At 36.3% G+C, this 26,063-nt stretch overlaps 1 protein-coding gene across 1 annotated transcript in view; it reads left to right on the forward strand.

Annotated features, from left to right (window-relative positions):
- The window catches only part of LOC149782811 (Fanconi anemia group A protein-like), a 293,000-nt gene that overhangs the window by 260,818 nt on the left and 6,119 nt on the right, over positions 1-26,063 (forward strand). The window contains exons 36-39 of the mRNA XM_089934328.1: positions 512-577; positions 8,220-8,383; positions 16,751-16,895; positions 23,033-23,125. Of these exons, the coding sequence (XP_089790454.1) occupies positions 512-577; positions 8,220-8,383; positions 16,751-16,895; positions 23,033-23,125 (468 nt within the window). The remainder of the gene's footprint in view (positions 1-511; positions 578-8,219; positions 8,384-16,750; positions 16,896-23,032; positions 23,126-26,063) is intronic.

Consider the following 26,063-nt stretch of genomic DNA (forward strand, 5'->3'; position numbering starts at 1 on the left):
CCAAAATATTTGAAATAAAATAGATTTCTCAGCAACAATTTTAACATGTTATAACTTCTACATTGTCAAACATTTGAGAAAATTAAAAAAGAACAAGCTTTATTTGTTCATTGACCTCTGAAACTAGATCTGTAAAAGGAAACAAAATGAAACTGACAAGAAAAAAAAGAAAAACAAAAATTTTCACCAGGTCAAAAAGTTCAGCCCTTGAATGAAGGTCTTCATTATTAGATTCCAAAGTCACATACATTTTACATTGCTGTCATAATAGTTGGTTAATTAGGAAGTGGATCTCTCTCTCTCTCTAATCCATTTCCTTTTCAACTTGATTGTTGAGAGAGAGAGAGAGAGAGAGAGAAATGAACTTTATAATACAAGAAGAGTACGGTGGTTTTTCTTTTAAAGGGCATATACACAAGATTGGACCATATATCACTTGTAATTTTTAGTCATATTTGTTTTTTTCTGTAATTTTCAGAACTTTGTATCAACCATTTCCATTATCTTTCAGATTGTGCCAATATATGCAGAGTTACTTCTGTGTTATTGTGCCAGAAATGAGCAGTTGTGGCCCTCAGTAAGTTCCAAGTTTTTGGTTTGTTTTGTTAAAGTTCTTTGTCTTTAAAAATGTTGGATAACCCAGCTTTCTGAGATATGGAATGGATTTTAAATGACTTTACACAAAATAATTGAAATAATTGAGTTCAGCAAAAGTAAGATAATCAAGGCTAAACAATGTATGTCATTTAGAAGTAGATCATGTGTCTATCGTGTTGACCTTGGTTGCATTTGGGTCACTTTCTCCTATTTTGGCTTCAGGGTCATTCATTAAATCACCAATCCACCAAAAATCAGTTATTGTAACCTGTATTTCATGCTTCAATAAGTTATCATTAATTTTTGTCTCATATACAAAGCATAGGCAGTACATGGGGTCACTTTTGGAATGTGTTGTTGTGACATTAACATTAAGGTTTTGCGTTTAGTTAATACCTGTCATATTCCCAGACAGTGGTTTTTTTTGGGGATAGGGGGTGAGTTTGATACTCAAAAAATGTATTTTGAGATCCCATGAGGGGAGGCAGTGCATGTGACCAAAAATGTATTTTGAGGTCCCATGAGGGGAGGCATTGCATGTGACCAAAAATGTATTTTGAGGTCCCATGAGGGGAGGCATTGCATGTGACCAAAAATGTATTTTGAGGTCCCATGAGGGGAGGCATTGCATGTGACCAAACATGTATTTTGAGGTCCCATGAGGGGAGGCAGTGCATGTGACTAAAAATGTATTTTGAGGTCCCATGAGGGGAGGCAGTGCATGTGACCAAAAATGTATTTTGAGGTCCCATGAGGGGAGGCAGTGCATGTGACCAAAAATGTATTTTGAGGTCCCATGAGGGGAGGCATTGCATGTGACCAAAAAAAGAAAAGTGACATCCAATTGAGAATAAGCTGTAAAACTATTTAAAAACTGTTCGTAATTTCAAATCTGAATAAAAAAAATAATTTGTCCATTTTCATTATTGGTTTTAATACACTTAGAAAGAAAAATAATAGTTGGTATACTTAGCATTGTCAAATGCCATTACCATACATACATATGTGCAAACTTAACCACAACCACACTGACATTAAATAAAAATATACACCAAGTTTTGTCTTTGCAAAATATATACTTGTTAGATACATTCTTTGCTGCTCACAGTAGTTCCTCGGGGTTTGAAGGTTATCCAGGTGTCTTCAGTGCTCATCTTTGTACTCACTAGGGCCTAGATGCTTATCATCACAATTACTTTTGTACTTACTAGGGCCTGGATGCTTATCATCTCAGTTAAGTTTGTACTCACAAGGGCCTGGATGCTTATCATCTCAATTACCTTTGTACTCACTAGGACCTGGATGCTTATCATCTCAATTACCTTTGTACTCACTAGGGCCTGGATGCTTATCATCTCAATTACCTTTGTACTCACTAGGGCCTGGATGCTTATCATCTCAATTACCTTTGCAGTCATTGAGCAAGTGCTTATTATTGTATTTCAGTCAGTCTATTTCATGGCTAACACAAGCAAGTGCTTATTATTGTATTTCTGTCAGTCTGTTTCATGGCTAACACAAGCATGTGCGTATTGTTGTATTTCATTCAGTCTATTTCATGGCTAACACAAGCAAGTGCTTATTATTGTATTTCAGTCAGTCTATTTCATGGCTAACACAAGCAAGTGCTTATTATTGTATTTCAGTCAGTCTATTTCATGGCTAACACAAGCATGTGCTTATTATTGTATTTCAGTCAGTCTGTTTCATGGCTAACACAAGCATGTGCTTATTATTGTATTTCAGTCAGTCTATTTCATGGCTAACACAAGCAAGTGCTTATTATTGTATTTCAGTCAGTCTATTTCATGGCTAACACAAGCAAGTGCTTATTATTGTATTTCAGTCAGTCTATTTCATGGCTAACACAAGCATGTGCTTATTATTGTATTTCAGTCAGTCTGTTTCATGGCTAACACAAGCATGTGCTTATTATTGTATTTCAGTCAGTCTATTTCATGGCTAACACAAGCATGTGCTTATTATTGTACTTCAGTCAGTCTATTTCATGGCTAACACAAGCAAGTGCTTATTATTGTACTTCAGTCAGTCTATTTCATGGCTAACACAAGCAAAAATGGGGGGGGATAGGTAATAAATGCAGGCACAAAAATACGTGCTTTATTAGCAGAGTCATGATCTTAAATTGATGCATATTAAATGAGAAGTACACCTGTAGTGAAAACAGAGAAGGCATATATAATATTTTACTTTATTCAGAGAACTATGCATTGGTCTGAATCCAGTGGAAACAAATATACCAATCACGTAACGAATGATGAGGCACATTTACTTTGCAGTATGTCCCAAGCTGGTAAAAGTTAGCTTGCATTTTAAGCTGTCGCTGGTAGGATTCATAAGCATAAACTTTTTTCCTGCAAATAGGAAACTTTCATGGCTCAATAAACGTGTTCCAGTCACATTGGAAAATGAAACAATACATCACATTCTATTGCATCTCTTTAAGTTTGGTACTGACTTCCAATGAAGAAAGGTTCTTTGTTTTTATTGAAGATTGAAGTCAGCTTTCTTTGATGAAGGGTGTATGTGTTATATGTGTTATTGAAGTAACCGCTCAAGGACAGCTTTGTAGAACCAAACAAATGCCCATTTCTTATTGTGGCAGCAATATCAAATAATTGTACTGCATGATTTTCTTTTTTTTTCATTTGCTCAGTACATTTTCATAACAGTTGGTGCTTCAGATGTAATCTGTTTTCCTTGAAATTTCAGCAAACTATTTTATCTGGGTACATTTTAAAAAAAGGAATTGGTTGTCATTTGGTCGATTGTACTTATTGTTCCTCCCTGTGCCTTCTGAATAGACCAACAAGTAAGGTTTTTTTTGTTGTGTTTTTTTTTTGTTTAATATTTGTGGTAGTGGAGTGATGCTGCCTTCTACACACGCATTAGAAATTTAAAAAAGGGTCAACAGACGATAGAGACGTAGGTGTTCTGGTCTGATGACAGGTATTACTATAGAAAATGAGTGTTCTGAAGGATTTAATTCTGAGTGAAAAGAAGAAGAATTTTACTTACCATCTACATACAAATGTCAGTCTGTGTAAATATATTAATTACTAGCAAATGGCCGAAAATTCGATGAAAGATAGATTATGAGATAATGCCTTGTCCATTTGATCTTCGCTACCAGAAATGTCACCAAAAAGAAACTAAGTGGATATCTCACAATGTACAGTACACATGCTAGATGTCGACATAAGTGGATTGTGATATAAAAATGCACTGTTAAGATGGTTTGGCGATGTAGACAAATAATTTGTTTATGTAACAATAGACAAATTTCAGTGCATTTTATATCAAGTTTGCGGCTTTTTTCAACGGGCCTCTGAATTTCCACACACCAAACCAATGGATGTATATACAAGTTTAAACAGCCAACAATGTCGCCAGTTAATAAAAAAATCGCCAGATGGTATATTTTGCTGCCAATAAAGAAAAAAGATCAGAATTAGCAACATTGGCAAAGCCCTGTGCGATCCCTGAATAAACTTTTTTTGCATGTTATTTTTCATACTTTTAAGAAGAAAATATTTATTTGTGTACGAGAAAAATACATATAAAATTTCAGGAGCCTTACCACTATTGTCTTGTAATATTATTCCCCAAAATAATAATAAACTTTTTACATTTTTTTGTGCTTTCAAGAAAGATTTTTTTTTCATGTCCGAGGAAAATACATATATATGAAATTTTGGGAACCACACCATGACCGTGTTATATCCGAATTCGTGTTATAACATAACGTGTTATAGCAGGGTCACACTGTAATTGGAATGTTAAATTAAGCATGTTGAATATGTTACAATCACCGTACAAGTGGTGCTTCTATTTTGACAGACATTGTATACTCCAAAATGACATATCTTGATAATGTTGTTTGTATTAAGTGCCAAATGCTCCTCCTCACCAGTGTGCATCACAGAGTAAAACTCAACCAGGAGTTCTGTAATTTATTTTTTTGAGCTTTTCTTGCTTTGCTGATATAATTCAAAACTGAATCAGACTTTGAAAACTAAAATAATCATGCTTTGCATGTTATATATGTAGTAAAATTTGATTTCAAAGAAACATTGACATTGTTCACAAACTTGCTAATAATTTTTAATACAGATGATTTGTAACAGCTTTTTTCTTCAGCAGGCTTCTTGCATCTCTGATTTACCTATAACTTAAAACGAATTGTGTTCTACTTTGTGAACTTTACCTATGCAAATTAGCAGTTAGCTCAACCAACCCAACCCCCAACAGTCTTCAAAGGGCTTAACACATCACTTTAGTCATTGTCAGCCAAAAAGTCTTGTACAGAATGATGGTTGTTTATAACTGACTCTTTGCCTTTAATTGACAGTTAGCTGTCTTAACTATCCCACGATAGTTTTACATGTTCTCACAGCAGGACAGATTGCATTTTACATGTGATGGGGATATATTGAAGTGGTATTGTTATTTGGGTCTTTTAGGTTGTTTTCTTTTCTTTTGAAGATTACAAAAAATCGGGTTTTATCTTCAAAAGGATTTTTTTTAAAGATTGCAAGAAATATCATGAAAGTAAAAAAATCATACATTTTGTTATGGCAAGTATGTTAGCTCAGTTTCTCTGAAACTGTTGTATGTATGGTCATGAACCTTGATGGATGTATTCATGTTGGATGATACTCATAGTGTGCAAACTTATGCTGCACTGACCTACTTTTCAGTAATTACATTAAGTTTCTGTCTGACACTTGTATATATTATATGTACCATCATGAAACTTGATGGATGTTTTCATCTTGAAGGGTGCTAGTTATGGTAGGCATAAGTAGGTCTAACAGTAAATTGTTTGTACAGTCATGAACTTCATGGGTGGATATTGGAGGGTACTAGTCACAGTGGGAAAAGGTAGACCACATTGACTATTTCATGCTCCAGAGATTTTGTCAAGCTTTTACATTTATTCTTTTGTATGGATAGTGATGAAAGTCAGTAGATGTATTCATTTTGGAGGGTGCTTCTCACCATGGACAAAAGACGCTTGACCTTCTTTTCTTGCTCTAGCAACTTTGCAAGGTTTTTGGATTCTGCCAGGCAGAGTAGGTGAGGCTGGCATTATGCTGAATTCTTGTTTCAAAAGAAATAAGAGCTGGGATTTTAGTTTTTCTGTTCTGTTGTTAATTCCTTTGTTTTCAAGGGTATCAGTTTTCATGGTTTAGTGAAATATGACATTTCCATTGGCAAGGGGTTTCCTGATAATGATGACTCTTCAATAGGTCCTTAAATTTGTTGTGTGTAGCAACCCCCAAATCTGGAAAGGTTGGTATCCCATGACAAATAATGAATTTACAGTAATTTTGTTTTATGTATTGCAAGAAGATAGAAGAAAATGGAACATGGAATGACATTAAGAGATACAATAAGTTGTATTAGTAACTTTAAGCCAGAAGAAAAGGCAACAGATTAAAAAACATTTATTTGTAATATTAAAGAACACACAATACATAAGTTCAGTAGACACTTTATTGTACATATAAAATAATCTTTGGCATAATGGGGGCAAGTCTTGTCACAGCCCACTGCACCAGCCCAGCTCTGAATTTTTTGTTCAGTAGGAATGCCTCGGGAAATGAGACTTGTGGGAGTTTGTAGGGTTGTGAATCATGTCCAACACCTGTATGTGGAGCCGCAAGTGGCTGATACGAGGTATATAGGGACACTGATAACCAAAACTCGACAAGTCTGTTCCTGAGGATGCCATAACAAACATCAGCCGATACTCCATACATGCACCATAGGAAGTGGTTATGAAGTCTATATGGGCATAACAGTTTTTGAGTACATTTAAGTACTGACACAAATTGGGTGTCAAAAGCAAAGGTGTGAATGCATGAAACTTGGCAATGGCACAAACGAAGTGAAGGGAGAGCTGTGACTGTGGAATAGTGTGATTTTAACAAAGGCTACCAATTTAAAGTAAATGTAAGGATATATACGGATAATAATGATGGAAAATGCATGAAATAAGTTTGGAACTGCATGATAAACCTGATGTGCATAAACGTAGATATGTTTGATATATTTATTAGATAGCCAGTTAGGAATTCGCATGTCCACTAATGGATGATACAGTAAAGAAATGAATAGTGCATTGATTGACACAAGTGTGAACCAACTAGTGAAACACATGCTGTGTCATCTGTCTCTGTGCAAAGTTATTTCTGTCTGGGTGCACCTGAATATATCTACAGTATGTATTAGAGGACCATCAACCTCAGGCTTGGATAAGATGGTCTGGAATTCCAGCCTTAACTGCACTGGTAGCCACCTCCATGCAGAAGGAGTGCTCATTATAATGACGTGAATCATAACCTAACCTGGACAAAATGGCTTTAATGGTAGTGATAAAGAAAGTTCTACTTAAAGCGTGACCATTGTCCATGAGAAAAAGAGGATCACAAGGACAAGCTCCAGCTAATATCCGAATGTGATGGAATTTCTTCATCACATGGTATGGGCATATAAGGACATTACAGTTCACAGCATAAATACTGATATCCACCCCTTAACAGAAAACATCAGTCTTAGATGCCCTGAGATGCAGAATGAATAGGTGCTTATCCGTATGGAATATTATGTCCGACAGACACAGATTGTTTGTTGCAGAAAAATGGGCTCCATGACAATAAATTCTCCACACCACAAAAAAGCATAAAAAGCAAGTGTACAACTCAGTCCATAGTGTTGCAAGCACTGCTATATGTCACATGTTATATCATACGTAATAGGAAGTTGTTTCTCTCTGTAGTCCCATTGCACCTTTCTGACACCTTTCAGTATATTCTGTAGTCTAAGTAAAGAGCTAATATTAATTAATGGTGTGTGGACACCAAGATGCAAGTATATATAGTTCTAAGTTCTTTGTGTTTGCCAGTCAGTTTAAAATTTAATGGTTGGCTTGGTTCCTTTAACAAGTTCTTTTTCGATCTCTACACCTTGATTTAATTTTTAGAAAAAGCATTAAAGGTCTGAGGTCCATACTTTACTTAATGTTGAGACAAGTAATGTTCGATTACTATTTCTAACAGGTTATGACTTTGGCAATCTCAGTACTGTTGCTGTGTTTAGTTAGAGAATTCAAGAAATTATTGTCTGTAATTTTAATATTACATGTGCTTTGGAATCTGTTAATAGCCAACTGTGATTTAGTGAATTTCGGCTAATAGATTGGTCAGTAAAGTCAATGACAACGCATTTAATTATTTTCCATGAATGAATATTTACAATTATAGTTTTATCTTTTTATTTAACTATTCATCTTTTTTTGAATGTGGGAATAAAAGCTTCTAGTCAGTGTGGCCCTCATTTGTTTAGTTCTGTGCAATCCATGTGCCAGCAACATGGCAGACAACAGATGTGCCAGTAAACCATTCAGCCTTACAGGATACAAGCTACTAAACCATTACTAATTATGTAAATATGGCATTGTCTATAAAAAAAGTTACAGAAAATATTTCCAATCAATTGAAACTGATAGGTGATCTGGGTATAATTAACCAATTATCAGTACATAAATCATAACTGATTCCCAACACTAACAGTACTTCATTTTTATTTCCTTCCAGAATGGTTATCTATATAACACAAATGTGGTAAGAGGAATTCTTGCAGATCTATTAACCAGTCATCAAGTTCTTCATAGCCTTTGTACTGAAAATGAGGCTCAGACAGTTGTCAAGAGAATTTTTCCTGATGTTGTTTTCAAACTCAAGCACATCACATTGATAAGGTGATTTTCTCAAGTTTTCATCTTGTTTATAGTTAGAACCCAAGTGAGGAATTTTTTATTTAAAAAAATTAATTCTTTTTGTGTCTTCTGTGTTCTTAATCACTGTGTCACATTGTGTGAGAAAATTTGCTAACAATTCTTGCCTCATGTTTGCAAATGTCTTCGGATAGAATTCGTAATTCAAAGTACTTTGGGTAATGTCCATACATGTTATATAATATTATGACTTTAGACTGATTCTGAAACAAAGAAACTACCTTTCTGTGACTTAACCAATGCATTACAGTCAAATTCACAGTTCCTTCTAAGAGAACCGTGGTGTGAGAAACTTGGTTTGTTTTGCCATCAGCCATTGAAGTCACCGGTCGGCTTAGGCTTTGAGACTGGAAACCCGACATTATAACCTGTCAGTGTTATTACCCCAGACAGTTTTCAAAGAGACCACCAGTATCCAATCAGAACGAAGATAGTCAGATTTTGGGGCAGGGTGCTCATGCAGCCAGATGTTATTACATTCATTGGGAAAGAATCAGTATGTTTGGACGTGGAAAGAGTAGGTCTTAGAGGAGTGGCGGCATCATCCCTGATTTGAAATAGGCATAAATATCATCTTTACAAGCAAAGAATTATTATTAAAAAGTATTTTTTAAATTTTAAGAGAGAGTTTCCATTCAGCATATTTTGTATTTTCACATTTGCATGCTTGTTAGCTTTCATTTACTTACAGTAGTAGTGAAACAAATATTGGGCAGATATCTTACCTGAGACAAGTCGGTTTGTTGGAAACAGGTAAGTATTTCATTGATAAGAATTTATAGCATCTGTTAACTCTGAAGTAAGTTGAGGCAAGGTATCACTTATTGATAGTAGTACTTTATGATGGCATCCAAATGGCAGATGATAAAGAAGTATCGTGCCATTGACTTGGAAGACATAGGTTACGAGAGTTAATGCAGCAGTCATTGAGGAACAGACAAAAGAATGAAAGGCAGAGAAAGTAGCAGAAAGAGAAACCCAGAAAGAACTGGCCAGGATAGAAGCAGCAGCGAGGGAGAAAGAAAGAGAATCCCAGAAAGAGCTGTCCAGGATAGAAGCAGCAGCGAAAGAGAGGAAAGCAGAACGATGAGTGGCCTAGAAGGAGAGATAGCTCGCTCATGCTCATGAGATGGAAAGATTATGAGTAGGGGCTAGAACAGCAGGTACAGATGACACCAGTTTGAACCCTGGAGGAAATGGATGACCGATTGCTGACTATTGTATTGTCCAGATAAACATGCCATGATTTAATGAAAGCGAAGGATCGATTGACAATTTCCTCATTCAATTCGAGAAATTCACATGTGTTTATAAGATTCCTGAACAATATGGGGCAATCAATGGTTCGGCCTTTCTGCAAGGTGCAACTAGAGAAGTTTATCACAATTTAGCAGTAGACCAAGCAAACGATTACAACACTCTGAAGAAGGCCCTTCTTTGCCATACATCAACTGACCATCAAAGTATACCAGAAACTTTTTCGAGAGTCACTAAAAAAGCCAACAGAGACACATTCAGTTTCATACCTCAATTCACAGGTTATTTGAGAAGTGGATGAAAATGGCAGAGGTCGACCAGTCGTATGAAGGTTTACATGAGGTGATACTCATGGAACACATCCTAAGTACATACAGGTGAGAATTGACAGTTTTCTGTCAAAGACAGAGAATAGGATGCTCAAAGAGATTGCCAGCATGGCAGAAAGATCTGAACAGTTGTGCCAGGTGGTTGAGGAAGCGTCAGCTGTATGTAACCATCCTGGGGATGGAAAGGTCAGAAATGTAGCTACGAGTAAGGATTCCACATACTGACCTGTACGGGCTTCAACAGCGGAGTAGGACTTTGCTGGACATCAAGAGCCAACAATGGCATTTTGCCAGGGACTGTGCCAAGGGCAGGTCATCCTAGGTGAATGCTGTTGCCAGGAAGACACATGGGATCAAGACGACATGGAAATCAGTAAACCTCACATCCGCCACCATCAGTGAGGAAGATGCCACCATCTTGTACGACACTGGGTGTCGTGTCCCTACCCTTGTCGACAAGAAATACGTGAAGCCAGAATACTATACAGGGAAGGTTATTGAGGTCCAGTATGCCAACAGTATGCATGACTTGTTAACAGTTGCCATCAGTGACCTCGATTGACCGTACATGAAAGGGAAAATCAAAGCTGCATGCTTGTCTGGGTTGTCACATTAAGTCACACTGTCATTATGTGTTACCGCAATCTAACTCAGCAACCTGGACACCAAGCCCAAGAGTTGTCAGGCAAAGTCAACACCGATGGAAGATACTTCATCATGGGTTGATAACATGCTTCCTGCCGAGTTGTAGAAACTGCAACAAGAAGATGCAACTCTGGTGCAGTTGCATAAACACGCTGCAGAAGGAATATAGAAGAGAACTCCAAATGGCAAGGAGAGGTTTATGTACAAGAAGGGCATCTTGTACCGCCATGACAGGAAGGGGCACAAGCAAGTTGTTATGCCCAAAGTGAAGTGAGACAAAGTATTGAAGTTTGCATATGAATGCCTCATCGGAGGACACATAGGGATTGCCAAGATGCATGACCATCTTGTCAAAGGATTGTACTGGACAAGGGTCCAGGGAGACGTTTAGCGGTTTTGTATCTCCTGTGATAAGTATCAGTGGATGGCACTGAAAACAGCTCATCGACCTGTTCCCTTGGGGAATACACCACTTATCGGTGAATCAATCCAATATCATGATGGATTTAATCGGACAGATAAAACACATCTGCACAAGGAAATAATTATATTTTTACGGTCATTGAATGTGCTACATGCATTCCGGAGGCTGTCATGTTATGCAATATTATTTCCAGAAACTGTTGCAGAAGCTTTGCTTAGGATTTGGTCATGAGTCAGAGTAACGGATGAGATCTTGACCAATCAGGGGATGCAATTCGTGAGTCACATGATGGAGGAGGTTAACCGACTGATGTCAATTAAGCATCTCACTACCATGCCACATCACCTACAGTGTAACAGACTGGTCGAACGACTTAATGGGACTCTGAAGAATACCCTTATGAAACTGTGTGAAGTGTGTCCTAAGGATTTGGATTGGTATATTCCTGACATGCTATTTGGAAATCGGGAAGTTCATGGTTTTCCCACTTTGAACTTCTATACCAGAGGACTGTGCAAGCCCCATCACTGTGCTGAGGCAGTTGTGGACTGACGACCATGTTGTTGTCAGGTACGCACTACCTATCAGTACATCAGAGACTTATGTAACAAACTGGAAGAAGTTTGTATGTTAGCAAAGGAGAACTTCAAGCAAGCAAAGTCTTGCGAGGCAAGATACTACAACAAACGTGCTGAACCATGCCAGTACATTGTAGGAGACAAGGTGTTGCTGATGTTGCCCCAAGAACAAAACATGCTACGAGTTTTGTGGAGAAGACCATATGTCATAGCCAAGAAGGTTGGGGATCAGACCTACCAGATACGGCTACCAACTAAGGAGAAACTGTATCACACCAATCTCCTTAAGAAATATAGAGAACAAGAGCCCATTAGTGATTTCGTTGTTGCCCCAATCATCACCAAGGACACCGAAGGGACCTGGAAAATGCGAACACCATTCTGAGCTGTCCATTGATGAAGGCTGAGACACCCTGTTATGTGGAGTGTGACCCAATGCTGACTAGGGGACAGTGGAAGGAGATAGAGGCATTGCTGACAGGGTATTCTGCTGTACTTATGGAGCTACCAGAGAGAACATCACTGGTCGAGTTCATTGTAAAACTGGTGGACAACCAGCCTGTTCAATGGAAACCCTACCCTTTTCCCTACATGAAGCAGCAAGTGGTAAGGGAAGAAATCTAGGAAAAGATGGCTCAAAGAATAATCATTCCTGCCAACTCCCCATACAGTTCCCCAGTTGTCCTAGTACAGAATAAAGATGGCACCCATCGCTTTTGCATTGACTACAAGAAAATTAATCAGGTGACAGAATTTCAGGTCAAAATGCTACCTGACCCATATCATATTTTCGCTGCATGTCAAGGGCGAAATATTTTTTGAAGATTTGTCGAAGGGCTATTGGCAAATCCCCAAAAGAGAAGAGGAGAGGTCCAAACAAGCGTTTGCTACACCCGGCGGAACGTACCAATAGTGGTTATGCCATTTGGAGTCCAGAACACACATAGTGTTTTCACAAGGATGATGAAAAAGTTATTGGAACTCTTGCATGATAGGCTGTTTACAATTTTATGGATGATCTCCTACTAGCCATGGAGATGTGGAGTGAAGACCAGACTCTACTAGCAGACATCTTAGAATGGTTATGTCAACCTGGATTGATGGCTCACCCATTAAAATTGCCATATCAGATTTCAGACCTTAGACTATTTAGGACACACACTGAGTCGGGGCACACTGTCACCAGAGAAGTGTAAGGTAGAGCAGCTGCTAAACACCATGCGTCCCACAACGAAGACCAAGGTGATGTCATTCCTGGGATTGGCCTGTTACTACAGGAGGCATGTGGCCAATTTCAGTGCAATTGTGGGACCTTTGTCTGATCTTACCAGGAACAGGCCCTGAACAATGTTATTTGGATGGATGCATGTAAGCATGCCTTCCAAACTTTGAAAGATAGACTGACATACAACACTGTTGTCCATCTATCAGATTTGTCCAAAGAATTTGTAATATGCACCAATGCGTGTGATACAGGCCTTGAAACAGTGTAACTGTAGGAACATGAGGAGATACTTTTTCCCATCACATATGGCAGTCAGAAACTCTGCAGCCAAGAAGAACTACTCCATATTGGAGAGGAAATGCCTTGGAATCGTGTTCAGAATATCATGGTTCGGGCGATATTTGTACAGGCAGAAGTTTATATTGGAAACCAACAAGCAGAGCCAGGAGAATAGAAACAAGCGTACCAGAAGTACTGACAAAGGAATGCAAAGCAGAAGTTACAGATGAGTAACATATAATGGACATGAGAAGGAAACACTCTCACCTTTAAATTTGCATGATGAAATAACTGGCAATTTGAATAGGTCTTGTACTGATTGGAAGCAATTGCATTGAAAAATTGTCCTGTAATTGTTGAATACCGTGATATAGTTTATTAAATTGTTATAGCTTTCACCTTATGATTTATATATTTTATATACCTAGACTGTCAGCCTTGCTGACTGGGGGCTTGTAGCTATTTAATCTTTTAATTGTCCATCCTTCTCTGGTGTTAGTACCGTATATACTTGTGTATAAGCCAAATAATTTAGAAAAAAATAAAGACCTAGAAGAAGGGAGGTTGGCTTATCCGCAGGCCAATGTGTAAATTTGACAGTTTTTAGGTCTTTTTGCTGATTACAGTAATGGCTGTAAATCTTGGGACACGAAACAATAATTTTTTCCATGTCTTAAGACACAGGCATGTAAAAAAAAAAGTAACTTTCGGTGACCTGACAATTATTAAACTGTTTTAAAGTACTATGATTGATTTTGTTTTTATTTTATATGTGCATATTTCTGATTTCTCCAACACAAAGTTAAATAAAGGTAAATACAAACTTCATAATTCGTGGGCCGGTTGAGTTTACCAGGGAGACCATGCTGAACTATAATGTACAGTACTTACACAGTGCAAACCCTGCATAGCGTTACTTAAATCCTTACTTATTCCCAAACATAGATGCAGATTTTGCTTTATTCATTGTTTCGACCAAATTGCATTGTTTCAGATAATATTTCAGCTAGTCCTTTGACTAATTGAGTTAATATTTTTTAAAAAGGTACGCACGTTTTTTTGTACAAGGCACATAACCATCGTATTTTAAATGTTCACGAATAGTGGTAATAATAAAGGCTAAAATTCTCATAGAGATCAACTAAGATCAACATCAATCAATTTTAGTTTTGTGTTTCAGCGTCTCCTTTGTTGATAGTCAGCAAATTTGTCTTTCATTGTGCGACAGCAGTACAGACCAGTTAATCATTAAAACCCTGAAACTGGCTTGTGATAAGAATGAATTTTTACTGGTAACTATACCAGTTTAACATTGGTATATACGGTAAAAAAATGCCAGGTGTTCACTCGTATAAGTTTTTTTCTTGTAAATGGAGCTATAGCATATGGTCATTCTTGGGATTGAAATTGTTTATGGGCATTTTTATTGTTGTGGTTTATTTTTTTAACTTTTGTATTAATGTAGAGGTAAAAAAAAATCATTAATTTACGTGAATTATGTTTAAACTTAACATTCTTTTTAGTGAAGAAACAAATTCTTTATGCTAAAATAATTATTTCATCACAAAAAGACCTAATTTAATAATCTGGAGTTCTCTGCACAAATCGGAAGATATTATGAAATCAAGAGGTAGGCATGGAGATACCCCAAAAATCAGTTTTTTTCCTCCCGGCATAAAAGTTGACAGGTATGGTGTAAGGTCGCTTACATCAAAGCAAACAACAACTCAGCATAATTTTCGAAGCATTATTTCCGAAACTTTATTATTGAATTTTGGAGATGTCATAAAAGTTGAGCGCAATGGTGCCCATGATTAAACTCCAAAGGATGTACTTAATTCAGCACTTAATCAAACCTACAATGTAAATGCAGTGGCCCCATTATGTAAATACGATCAGTAGCCTAATTGCAAGCATTGAATCGAACCGTATTGTTGTTTGTTGTGCTGTCATTACTGGGATTACATTTTAATGAGTTTAGGTATTTACAATTTCAAAGCAAAGTAAAAACGTAATTACTGGTGCACTGATATAAAATGTCCAATGCAATAAGGCATAAACAAACAATAATCGAGTCAAAAGGGAGAGGTAGTGTTACAGGAACTCGCGATCGCTAAATTCTTGTCATCGTTCGATCCAATTATACACAAATCTAATTAGGCAGAAACAATAAGAAAACAGAAAATTAAATTACTTTTCAAACAAGTTTTTACCATTTATTTTTAATAATCCTGCATTCCAACCTCGAGATAAATATACATGTAATTTTTTTAAATATAAGTTTGCCTAAATAAATGCATTTAGAGCTTATCTTGTGCATCTTGAGATGCTTCGGAGTTTTAAGTCGGCTTATATGCGTGTCTTGCACTTTTTAATGTTTGGGGGTCGGCTTATATGTGAATGGGCTTATACACGAGTATATACGGTAATAATTCCATGGGGGCACATGACACACTGTTTATTTAGATTTATTTGCATTATTTCTATTATATAGCCATGTTTTTAGGAAAGCCTTCAGTTGCATGTTTTACTCTAATCTATTATTTTGACAAGTAAAATGATACATCTCTGATAGATATGCAGTAGCCCTTGGCCTCAGTAAGCTTTTCTATGTTACATAGAGAGCACTGGCCATAGTCTGAACCTATCTGTTTGTGAAAAGATACAAATATTCTCCTAAATAACTGTCATGTTTGTTGTTGACATTACAAATCCCAAAACCAAAACCACACAAGTGTAATCTGTAGGATCACAAGAGGAATTCTCATAATGCACCAGTCAGATCAACAGAACCACTGCCTGACACCCTGACACTGGCAAACATGCCTGCAGACTGATATATATATATATATATATATATATATATATATATATATATATATATATATATGAATGAATGAATGACATTTGTACTCGCTAGTAGGGTGTGAACTGTTTGGGAAGGGGGGGAGTATTTGAGTACAATAATAGCTTTTGCTCTTTCATTGGCTTTACTACAGTTGTCAGTGAAGACTAGGTCACTTGCCAATATTTCATGGTTGAGTGATATGTGCTTCATGTTAAATTCAATTCCTCTAAGTTAGGGTTTGTACTAGGCTCATTTTCTCTAACTCTTTCTTGCATAATTGTGTCACATAGAAAAAAGATGCATCATGACAAGCACTGCACCCTTGAGCAAAAACTAGATCAATGTGACCTATATTTCACACTGATTTAACTTCATTAACATTTGTGTTTAAATCAGTTTCTCAGGCACCATTGCCTGTAAAGTCGTGTATGTGGTCCCTGTTCCCTTCAGTATTTTATTATTTCCATCATCCAGGAGCCACAATGACTTCATGGTTAGCATGCAATACTCACAGTCAAAAGAGTGGATTTAAATCCCACCATCAAATCAGCCTGGGACAGCTATTATGGTGTGTAAAACACATTATTGCCATAGCACTTAATAAACTACTTTTATTTCTGTGCTGCAAAACAGCATGCCAAATCCTTCATCAAAAAGATCAAATTATGTTAATGCCATCAAAGCCCAAGTAGTTCTTCAGCTTTCTGAAATGTTAACAATATTTTATCTTGTCCTTTATTGTACAGGATAATTTGCCAGTGTGGTAGTTTATCCATATCATCAACAGAGGGGAACCTTACACAGGTATTGATTCTATTCAGGACTGTGTCAGCATTGTTCGAATCTGTACTGAAATCAGAAGAAAACAGAAAATTGCCAGCAATCAAGGATGTAAGTGACATGTATGAGATGTTTAGTTCAAGGATATACCATAATTCTTCCGTGTTAAGCTCATGCTTGATGATAATCTGATCAGATTTTTACCCTATATTTTAAAGATTTTTATATATTTTCGACCTTAATCTTTTTTCATACTTTTTAAAGAATGTTGTCAGCTTCATCTTTATTTCTGTATTTTTTGTAGCACTTCATTTTTGCATTTATTCGGAAATTTTTATCTTCATAAAGTTTTGGTAATTCTTTTATAGCATTATGTTTTTGAAATTTGTAATCAATACCATATAGCCATTATTATGTTGATATGCTGCTAAACCTTATTTCAAACCTACATAAAAATTCCAAATTAGTACAGGGCTGGCCCATGGTTTTTCCATGGAAGAAATGCTATATGATGATATTAATTCCAAAATTGTATTGCTAATTTCAAATGAGGCAGACATTCTTTTTAGCCATTACAATCTTGAGGTATATGGTCATTGAATTTAGAACACCTGCATTCAGATATCATGATTTGCATCTGTTTAGAAAAACTGGAAGTACAATCAGACCTCAGAGTGTTTCTTTGTATTTTTGTTTAAAGAGTCCCTGAAATCATAATTTTTGGTCCTTTTAATGAAAAACATAGCAAGACTTTTTTCAAAAGCAGATATCCTTGGTATGGTCATCCCATCATAATTATTATATACGGCTTCATTTAAATAATCTGCTTAATGAGTTTGTTCTTAATTATACGTGGAACATTCAGGCATCAGGTTTTTCAAGTCTGTTCATTGGATGCCAGTCTATCATTCAGTTTGGCCACTGTTATTAAAAATGGCAGAAGCTTTCAACAGAAGTCATAAAGCTGCTCAGTAAAATTTGATCAAAAGCCTTCTGGCATAGAGGGCTTTCATAGTTATAAATATAATTCCAAAATACCATCCGTTATGGATCACTGCCATCTCACCTTTGTCTGCGTGGGTTCGAGTCTCGGATTCGGCCAGTGTGGGTAATGAGAAAGCTTGCCAGTAGCTTCTCGAGGGTCGGTGGTTCTTTCCAGGGATTTCCCAGGTTCTTCCTCGACCATTAATACTCGCCGCTATGTATAGCCTATCGTGTGCTGAAAAAAATGGCGTTAAACCCTACAACAACAACAACAAATCATCTGCCATTGTTTGGTCTACTGATTACTCTTAAGAAACTGCATAGATCCAGAGCTGCCATTGCAAAAACACATCTGAGTTTGTGAAGTTTGCAGTTAGACTTCACTTATATGTCAGTACAGATGGTAGATTACAGTCCTGAAACAGAGAATTTCTTTCCAAACTCCTCTCTTTAAAGGGGCTACCTATTATGTGGTTTGTAGTGGTTTTATGTATTTAATGCCATTTTTCAGCACATGATCGGCTTATATATGGCTGGGGCAAGTATATCTGGTGGAGGAAGAACCGGGAAGAACCATCAGCACACAAGTAGCTACTTTCAAGCTTTATCACATACTCATCTTGGCCAAGCCAGAGACTTGAACTGACATGAATAGAAATGAGATGTCAGTGATCTATCAAGGCAAGCACCTTAAACTACTCAGTCTCCGGGTCCCCTACCAATTATATATCAGTATACACCACTCCCTCGATAACTCGTGCCCTGATAACGTGCGAACCCGCTTATAACACGGGGTCAGGCATGGATCCCATTTTTTATACCAGAAAATACCCAAAAATGTATCCCTGTTTCTTGAAGAAAATTGTGATCAAAATATGGTAACATTTTCAAATTATCAACTTTTAATAAGAAGTCATTTAACTGGTTATATTTTCTTTCCAAACAACATTCTTAGTACACCATAACTAAAGATATTCAAGGAAATTTTGATTAATGAAAATGGCATTTAACCTAATCCAGGCAGTATATTAATATTTAAATGCCAATTAAATAATTTGTATTAAGTGAAATTTGTGTTTTAATACTGTCTTTTAGTTCCTTTTAAGTGTAATCATCATAAATGCAATGGGTATTTAAACATAAAATGGGTCAGTCTGCTGTAACAGCTATGTCTGCAAGCATTTCTCTGAGAACCTAATAAGTGCCGACAGTGTTTTGATAACTGACTTGCGGAAGTATTTGTTGTATTGTTGCATGGAATTAAGAGCTGGCCTCCTTTGTATTACAGTGTATCACATTAATTATGTCTTTTGAATCAAGCAAAGGAAGTGGAATAAAAGAAAAGTTAAAAGGCATGCAAATCCTACATACTTAAAGTCTAGCAGTCCCGGTCATATGTCGGGTGAACTCACTTCAGTTGATCAATCAAACACAGATATAAATGTTATTGTGTGTATGTAATATCATAACATCATGAAATTCCCTTAAATTAACTGTCTCATTCATATCTGTGATCAAAGATAGCAAGGCAACCAAGCAAATCAAATACTTCGTAAAATAAAGAGTTTGGTTTCACAGATACAGACCATTATGGGCAAGCAAGTTACAGAGATTTCCTAAACTGGCAATAGGAGATATATCCTCAAGATGATAAGAAGTTTTACTATTACTTCCAGTGAAATCATGACATCAATATTGTAATAATTTAACAATGCAAAAATTGAGTTTCGACATAGATGATTGTCTCATTAATTAAATGTCAATAGTTTTTTAAAAAAGAAATCTTGTTTGGTGGTGTATCAACGGTTAGTCTAATTCCCTGCTATTTTGACTCACCACTTGGCAGTTTACTGTTAAATACCACACCAGGAACCAGACTAACCAACAAAACAAAAAGGGACATAATACACATGTTTTCGCATGCACGTGATGGTTGATGAAACCAGTTGAAACAATCTTTCACATGTTTGACATTTTGAAAATAAATGTTATACAGAATAATGAACAACTTGGTTAGAAAAGCTCGTTATTAACAATTATTAACGACATGATTGTAAAACGAGGATTCAGATAATTAAACAGCCCAGTTACCTATTTAAAAAAACAGCGGTTTTATCGATGTCTAAGCGGATGTTTTAAATTTTTGGAGGTCCCTTGGTAACTCGTGCCCTCACTTACAGTGCGGTCTATGTTTGTTAACAGTTGTAAATATTAAACCTGATGAATAACAGTTATTTAAACAAGCATTTAAACTCTTGAGTAGATATGGCTGAACTTTGTTACATTTTGATTTTGAGTCAGAGGGAAAGAAAGAGAAACAGAATATCCATGAACTTAAGTAATTTATTTCATAAAATATCCTCATTTATTGCTATTATTACTAAATACCTTTCTTCCATAATAGGTGTGCTAAAATTCATGTTTGGGGCATTATTTAAGTAACCAATCTTATACTTCTGCCATTAGGTGTGCTAAAATTCATGTTTGGGGCATTATTTAAGTAACCAATCTTATACTTCTGCCATTAGGTGTGCTAAAATTCATGTTTGGGGCATTATTTAAGTAATCACTCGTATACTCTTGCCATAAGGTGTGCTAAAATTCATGTTTGGGGCATTATTTAAGTAATCAATCTTATACTCCTGCCTTTAGGTGGAACATAGTATGTTATGTTGTCCATCCATCTGTCCTTTTACCTGTCAAGGTCGCTGATTGGAAGAATAAAATGGCTTTTGCACAGAAACATTCTTTTACATCACTTTCCTGGACCAAACTTTGTTGATGGCTTATACTTTCAGCATGGGGCAAGGAAAAGGTCTATTGATGATGAGGTCAAAGTTCAAGGTAACTGTGACTGAAGAAAAATGATTTCTTCACAGTAACATTAGTTTTACATCACAGACTATACAAGCTTTGTGGATGGGTTGCACTTGCCATAAGGAAGAAGAATGTCAGTTTTCAGCTTAAAAGGTCAATGCAGCTAAAACAAGAAAATTAGTTCCTTCACAGAAATCTTAGTTATCTATATTGAGGGCTATTATACACAGGGTGGGCATATAATGTGCTATTTACAGTACTCTCGTTACCAGTTTTTTTTTATCCACACACACTCAGATGGTGAATTTAGCTACAATGTATTTTCTGTTCCATTTGTATGTTTCTATTTCCATATATGTGTTTGTCTTGAAACATTTTCATTTCTGGAGTATAGCTTTCAAACCATTCAAAATCTTGATGAAACTGGATAGATATATTGGACTTGTAATCCACATGTACAGTTTACTGTTCATAATTCTGTACAGTTTTTTGTTTTTGTCATTTTTTTCTGTCTTTCAATCCATCGATTATAGATACTTCTTTTGCTTCCAGAACAAAGCATAAAATTTAAGATATTTCAGTGAAATTTTCTTCTCGTATTTAACTATTGTTGTATCTGTGCAATTTGCTGTTCATGGTTCTTAAGTTTCAAATATTTGTAACTTTTTCATTTGTTTCTTTACATATCCAACCATCTGTCATACTTATATTTCCAGAAGAGAACTCCAAAGCCATTAAAGATGTCTCTATGTACTTGGAACATGTATTAGACTTGTAATCTAGGACTGGTGTACATTTTACTGTTCACCGTTCTTCACTTTAAATATTTTCATGTCATTCCTTCCATCCATTATCCACTTTAGTTTAATGGGCAAAAGTGTTTAAGATTTTTGTGAATTTAATGTTTATTACACTATTAGTGCAGATGTACATTTTGCTTTTAAGATTTCTTCAGTTTCAATATTCACAGAATCTTTTTTAGATTACTTAACTTCTGTCTGTGATTGTTAAGTTGTACTTTAGATAATGTAAACAGAATGTCCTTGATTCTAAGATGTAAATAGAATGTTTACTAACTTTTGATTTCTGAACAATCCAGGCCCATTCTTGTTTAAAATTAGATTAGAATCGTCCATTGGAATGATTCACATCTAAGTCAAGTGAAAATGTGTATAAATAGGAATTTGATAAATTAATTCATTCCTGTTCTGTATCAGTCTATGGGAATCCATGATCAGAGTTTGCAGTTGTGTTATTGACCTGAAATATAATTTGAGACAGATTATTTATTTTAAATATTATTTGATCTTACTAAAGTGCTCATTCACTTGTGGATTTATACAGACTGCTCTGAATTATTGTGAACTCATACGAAGACATTCTGGATTGCATAATTGTGTTACATAAGGACATGCAAAACTATTGGAATTCATTCAGAACATTCTATATTGTTTACTTGTGATGTAACATTTAGGATCCTTTTGGATTTAAATCACAATACTTTAAGCATCTCTCCCAAATGGATGATCATATCAGCATAAAGTTTTACTAAAAGATTTCTTATGATGACTTCTTGGCCTTATTGAAAATAGTGCAAATCTGACATCCAGCATGGCCACCACAGTGGCCATCGTGAAAATCTTGTTATTACTACTACTTCTGAATGGAAGGTCATATCAAAATGGAGTTTTCACAAAAATACTTCTTATGATATCAAGGTGATCTTAAATGGTGCTGATCTGTCTGATGTCCGGCACTGAAAATCTAGTTTTTACGAATACTTCTGAATTTGAATGAAAAGGAATATTGCCATAGGGTTTTCACCAGAAATGTTACATATAAATTAAAATGATGTTGATCTGATGTCCAATATGGCCACAAGAGCAGCCATCTTGAAAATAGTATTACTACTCTTCTGAATGGATGGTCATATCAGCATGAAGCTTTTACTAAACAACTTCTTATTAGTCCTTACGGTGCCATTCAGACATTCAGTATGCCTGCCAGTGGCCATCTTAAAAATCTTCTTATAACTATTTCACATGAATGAATGATCATATCAGTGTAGGGTTATCACTTTAAGTTCTTTTCTTTACTTCCCCATATCACTTTACTGTCTCATTAAAGTTCTTATGAGAAAGTCCAGTGGGTCTGTCTTGAAAATACAAGGATCCTTTACTGTATTGACTTTGGGGGCAGAAATTACCATAAAGAGTGTAGCAAGGGATATATGGAATCCGATTGGATGATAATTCAGGGACCATGCTGGACTCTAATATTTGGGTGAAATTACTTTTCTTTCCTGCCAGAATAGGACAAAATAGAGAGAAGTGAGTGTAGATAGTTCCAAATTTTAATGTTCAAAATAGTGCATTTTATGAACAACTGAGTTTTCTTTTGTATGGCTTTCAGTACAAATACGTTCAAAATATTGTTTGTTTCCTCAGCCTCTGACAGTGATGGACCTGATTGCAGCTACCAGCTTCATCAAAAGATGTATTAAGGAGGCACCAACTGTTTACCTTCAAGTGTTGGACCAGGTAAGCCTAGACTTGAAGAGATCAGATCTCTAATTAATGTTTAGAAGACACGAGTTCTAACATTGAAGAAAATAAGACTGACGTTTTTGCACAAGTTGACCAGGTACACACAACACATATACTTACTGATTTAAGTAAGTGAATAGTTTCTGAACAATTACATGAAGTGCTTTCATGTCATTTTCCTGAGATAGATATCTCTGAATTGGAGAACCCATTAAAGCTACCTTAATTATTTGTTTCATGCTGAGTAGGCACAAGATATTTTTTTAGCCTGCTGCAAAATATCAAAATTTAATACATGCAGGAACTGAATCTGTTTAAAAGTTGAAAGCATGGATAAAAGTCTAGGAAAATTCAAAAACAATTGACCATCAGATCAACTCTCACAGTATGCACAATATGAGGTTCTATCTCAAAGGTGAGTCATACGAAAGACTGGTACTAACATTTGCCTAGCTAGGGCTCAGCATTAAGAATTGGTGTTAGGACTGGTTGGCCTTGTGTCTGGATAATGTGACTGGGTGGGACATCATGGCACATATCTGTGGCATGATGCCCCAGTGCTAAACATCACTATAAACTGCCACACTGCAGATATTGTAGTGATATGACTGAAAAATTGTTAAAGCTACATTAAAAATCCAAATCACACATACACATACATCTCAAATGTAAGGAAATCTCACTGGACTAATGTCGAGGATAACTTTTCAAGTACAGCCTCCAGTAATCAAGATCTGAAGGGATATGAACACAGAGGCCTGAGAGGAGCAAATTTCTTACTGTTTCAGGATGCCAATTGAGTGTGGCCCCCTAAGGATCATTATTTACATATCAATTTTCTTGAGATGAAAACCATTCCAAAAGGTTATCATTGTTGGCTGCAGAAAAAACTTGGGAATGTAGTTTTCATATATTTGGCAACTCCACTAGTGGCTTGATTGAAACAGCAAGGTGGACCAAGTCCCTAGACTTTTGTATTCATGTTTGGGATTTTCTAAAGTGGTGTCCTCAGTGATAAATACATTCCCAAGTGTGACATATCTTAGGCTGGCAAATTATTGGCAGACTCATTGTCCCACAAGAACGAACTAATACAAAATGTCCTCTTCATCCTTTGGTTTTCACTCAGAGGAGCCTGATGGGATCAACATATGATGGATGTGAGTGTCTCCTCATCCTGATGACTCCACTCAAATGGGAAATCTTGGATTAACCTCATCGATCTCGCAACAGAATCACCAGGAATCAAGATAATCTCATTTGCTGTAAGCAACCACGATGGCAGGTGTTTCATCCCAGTCCAGAGTTCCTGAACCTGCATGTCTGGATCTTATTAAAATACAACTGTGGGAACAAACAGTTCTCACAACAAGTGGTGGAGAATCCAAGTGAGATGGCTGATCAACCTTAAAGGCATATATGGGCAATGGAATATATTCTCAATGGTGTGCACATGAACATTTTATACCAGTTCAGGCATATATTCCATAGTACCTAACTTCATGTGGCTCTTCGACAAGAAACAATTAGCATCAATCACTGGCATACTGTGTTATCATGGAAGAGAGGATATTAGTCAAACCAAAGACCTATCTGATCTTCTGTTGGATTACACATGTCCAGTGACTGGAATCCTTACCCAAGTGGAATTTATCAATGGTACTAATCTGGCTGTACAAGACACCATTTGAACTGCTCTTGAAAGCTTCATGGAGTCACCTCCCCTGTAAGTTCTGCCTCCTCACTGCACTGTCAAATGGCAAGCAGAATCAGTGAATACATGTCATATTGATGGACCCATCTACATGCAGTTCTGACAAGATGGGTCAGCATCACTCATGCTCCATGATTGAACAGGCTGATCAGACTTTGGTAATAATACCTGTCTACTCTGGACACTTATGTCATAGTCATCTACTGGATCCAGTGCAAGCTCTGAAGTAGTACTTAAAACCAAGCCATTGTGTCGAGGGCGATTAAGCCTCTTCATGAATCCCAAGAGGGAAAGGAGAATAGATCAACATAGATACTTTCCTCCTGGATAAAGTGAACTATCTGTTCCACATATAGCTAAAAACTCCACATCAGTGAATTTGCTTCACATTTTGGCTCATGAATTTAAATCAATTACCTTAGACATTACTTATGACCCGTTATTGTGTGGCATGGAGATCTGAGTACTATATTTGTAAACATCGATGCAGATCATAAGACGAGGCCAGATCAATACTGCGACTTAATCTTTTTCACTTTGTTCCACATGGCATCACAAATTTGATCATATCTGTAACTCAGTAACCTTTCTAGTCTGGATCAATAAATATATCTAAAAGTACCTAATCTGTTTCACACGAAGTATTTTAAATGTATTATGTACTTTTAGCTTAACATATAATGATGCTGAACTGAAAATTTAGTGAGTTACAGATAGGATACAATTTGGATATAGTGTGGAATTAAACTTTAATAACTTTCAGTATATTAAAAGTATCACTGTATGCTATTTCAGATTACCAGCAATAGGGAAATTGCATCATTAATGCTAAAATGCTTTTTCAAAGTTTTTGGGGAGGAAGAAAGACACAGAGTGAGATGAATATATATTCCCTCACATTTTTCTTCTTGCTCTCGTGATCAAAATAAAATATGTCCCAATGTATATGAGAGAGAGGGAGTGCATGAGAGAGAGATTTCAGGTCATTACGGGTTTATTTCACCTTATTGCCCCTGTTTAGCAGAAGCTTTTGTCAAAGAGAGAAAAAATTAATAAATTAGATAGTAAATGTAAACTATGAAAACACATACCATATTCCTTCAAGGTTTGAATATTCACAATAGCTATATCCTTACAGACTCGATTTGCTAGGTTAAATCCCAAGAATGATCATTTGGCATGCTGTATAATTTTCTTTGCAAGGATAACGAACTCTCC

The sequence above is a fragment of the Sinohyriopsis cumingii genome, chromosome 15, assembly GCF_028554795.1.
Source record: "Sinohyriopsis cumingii isolate HCF-2022 chromosome 15, ASM2855479v2, whole genome shotgun sequence".
Taxonomy (NCBI): domain Eukaryota; kingdom Metazoa; phylum Mollusca; class Bivalvia; order Unionida; family Unionidae; genus Sinohyriopsis; species Sinohyriopsis cumingii.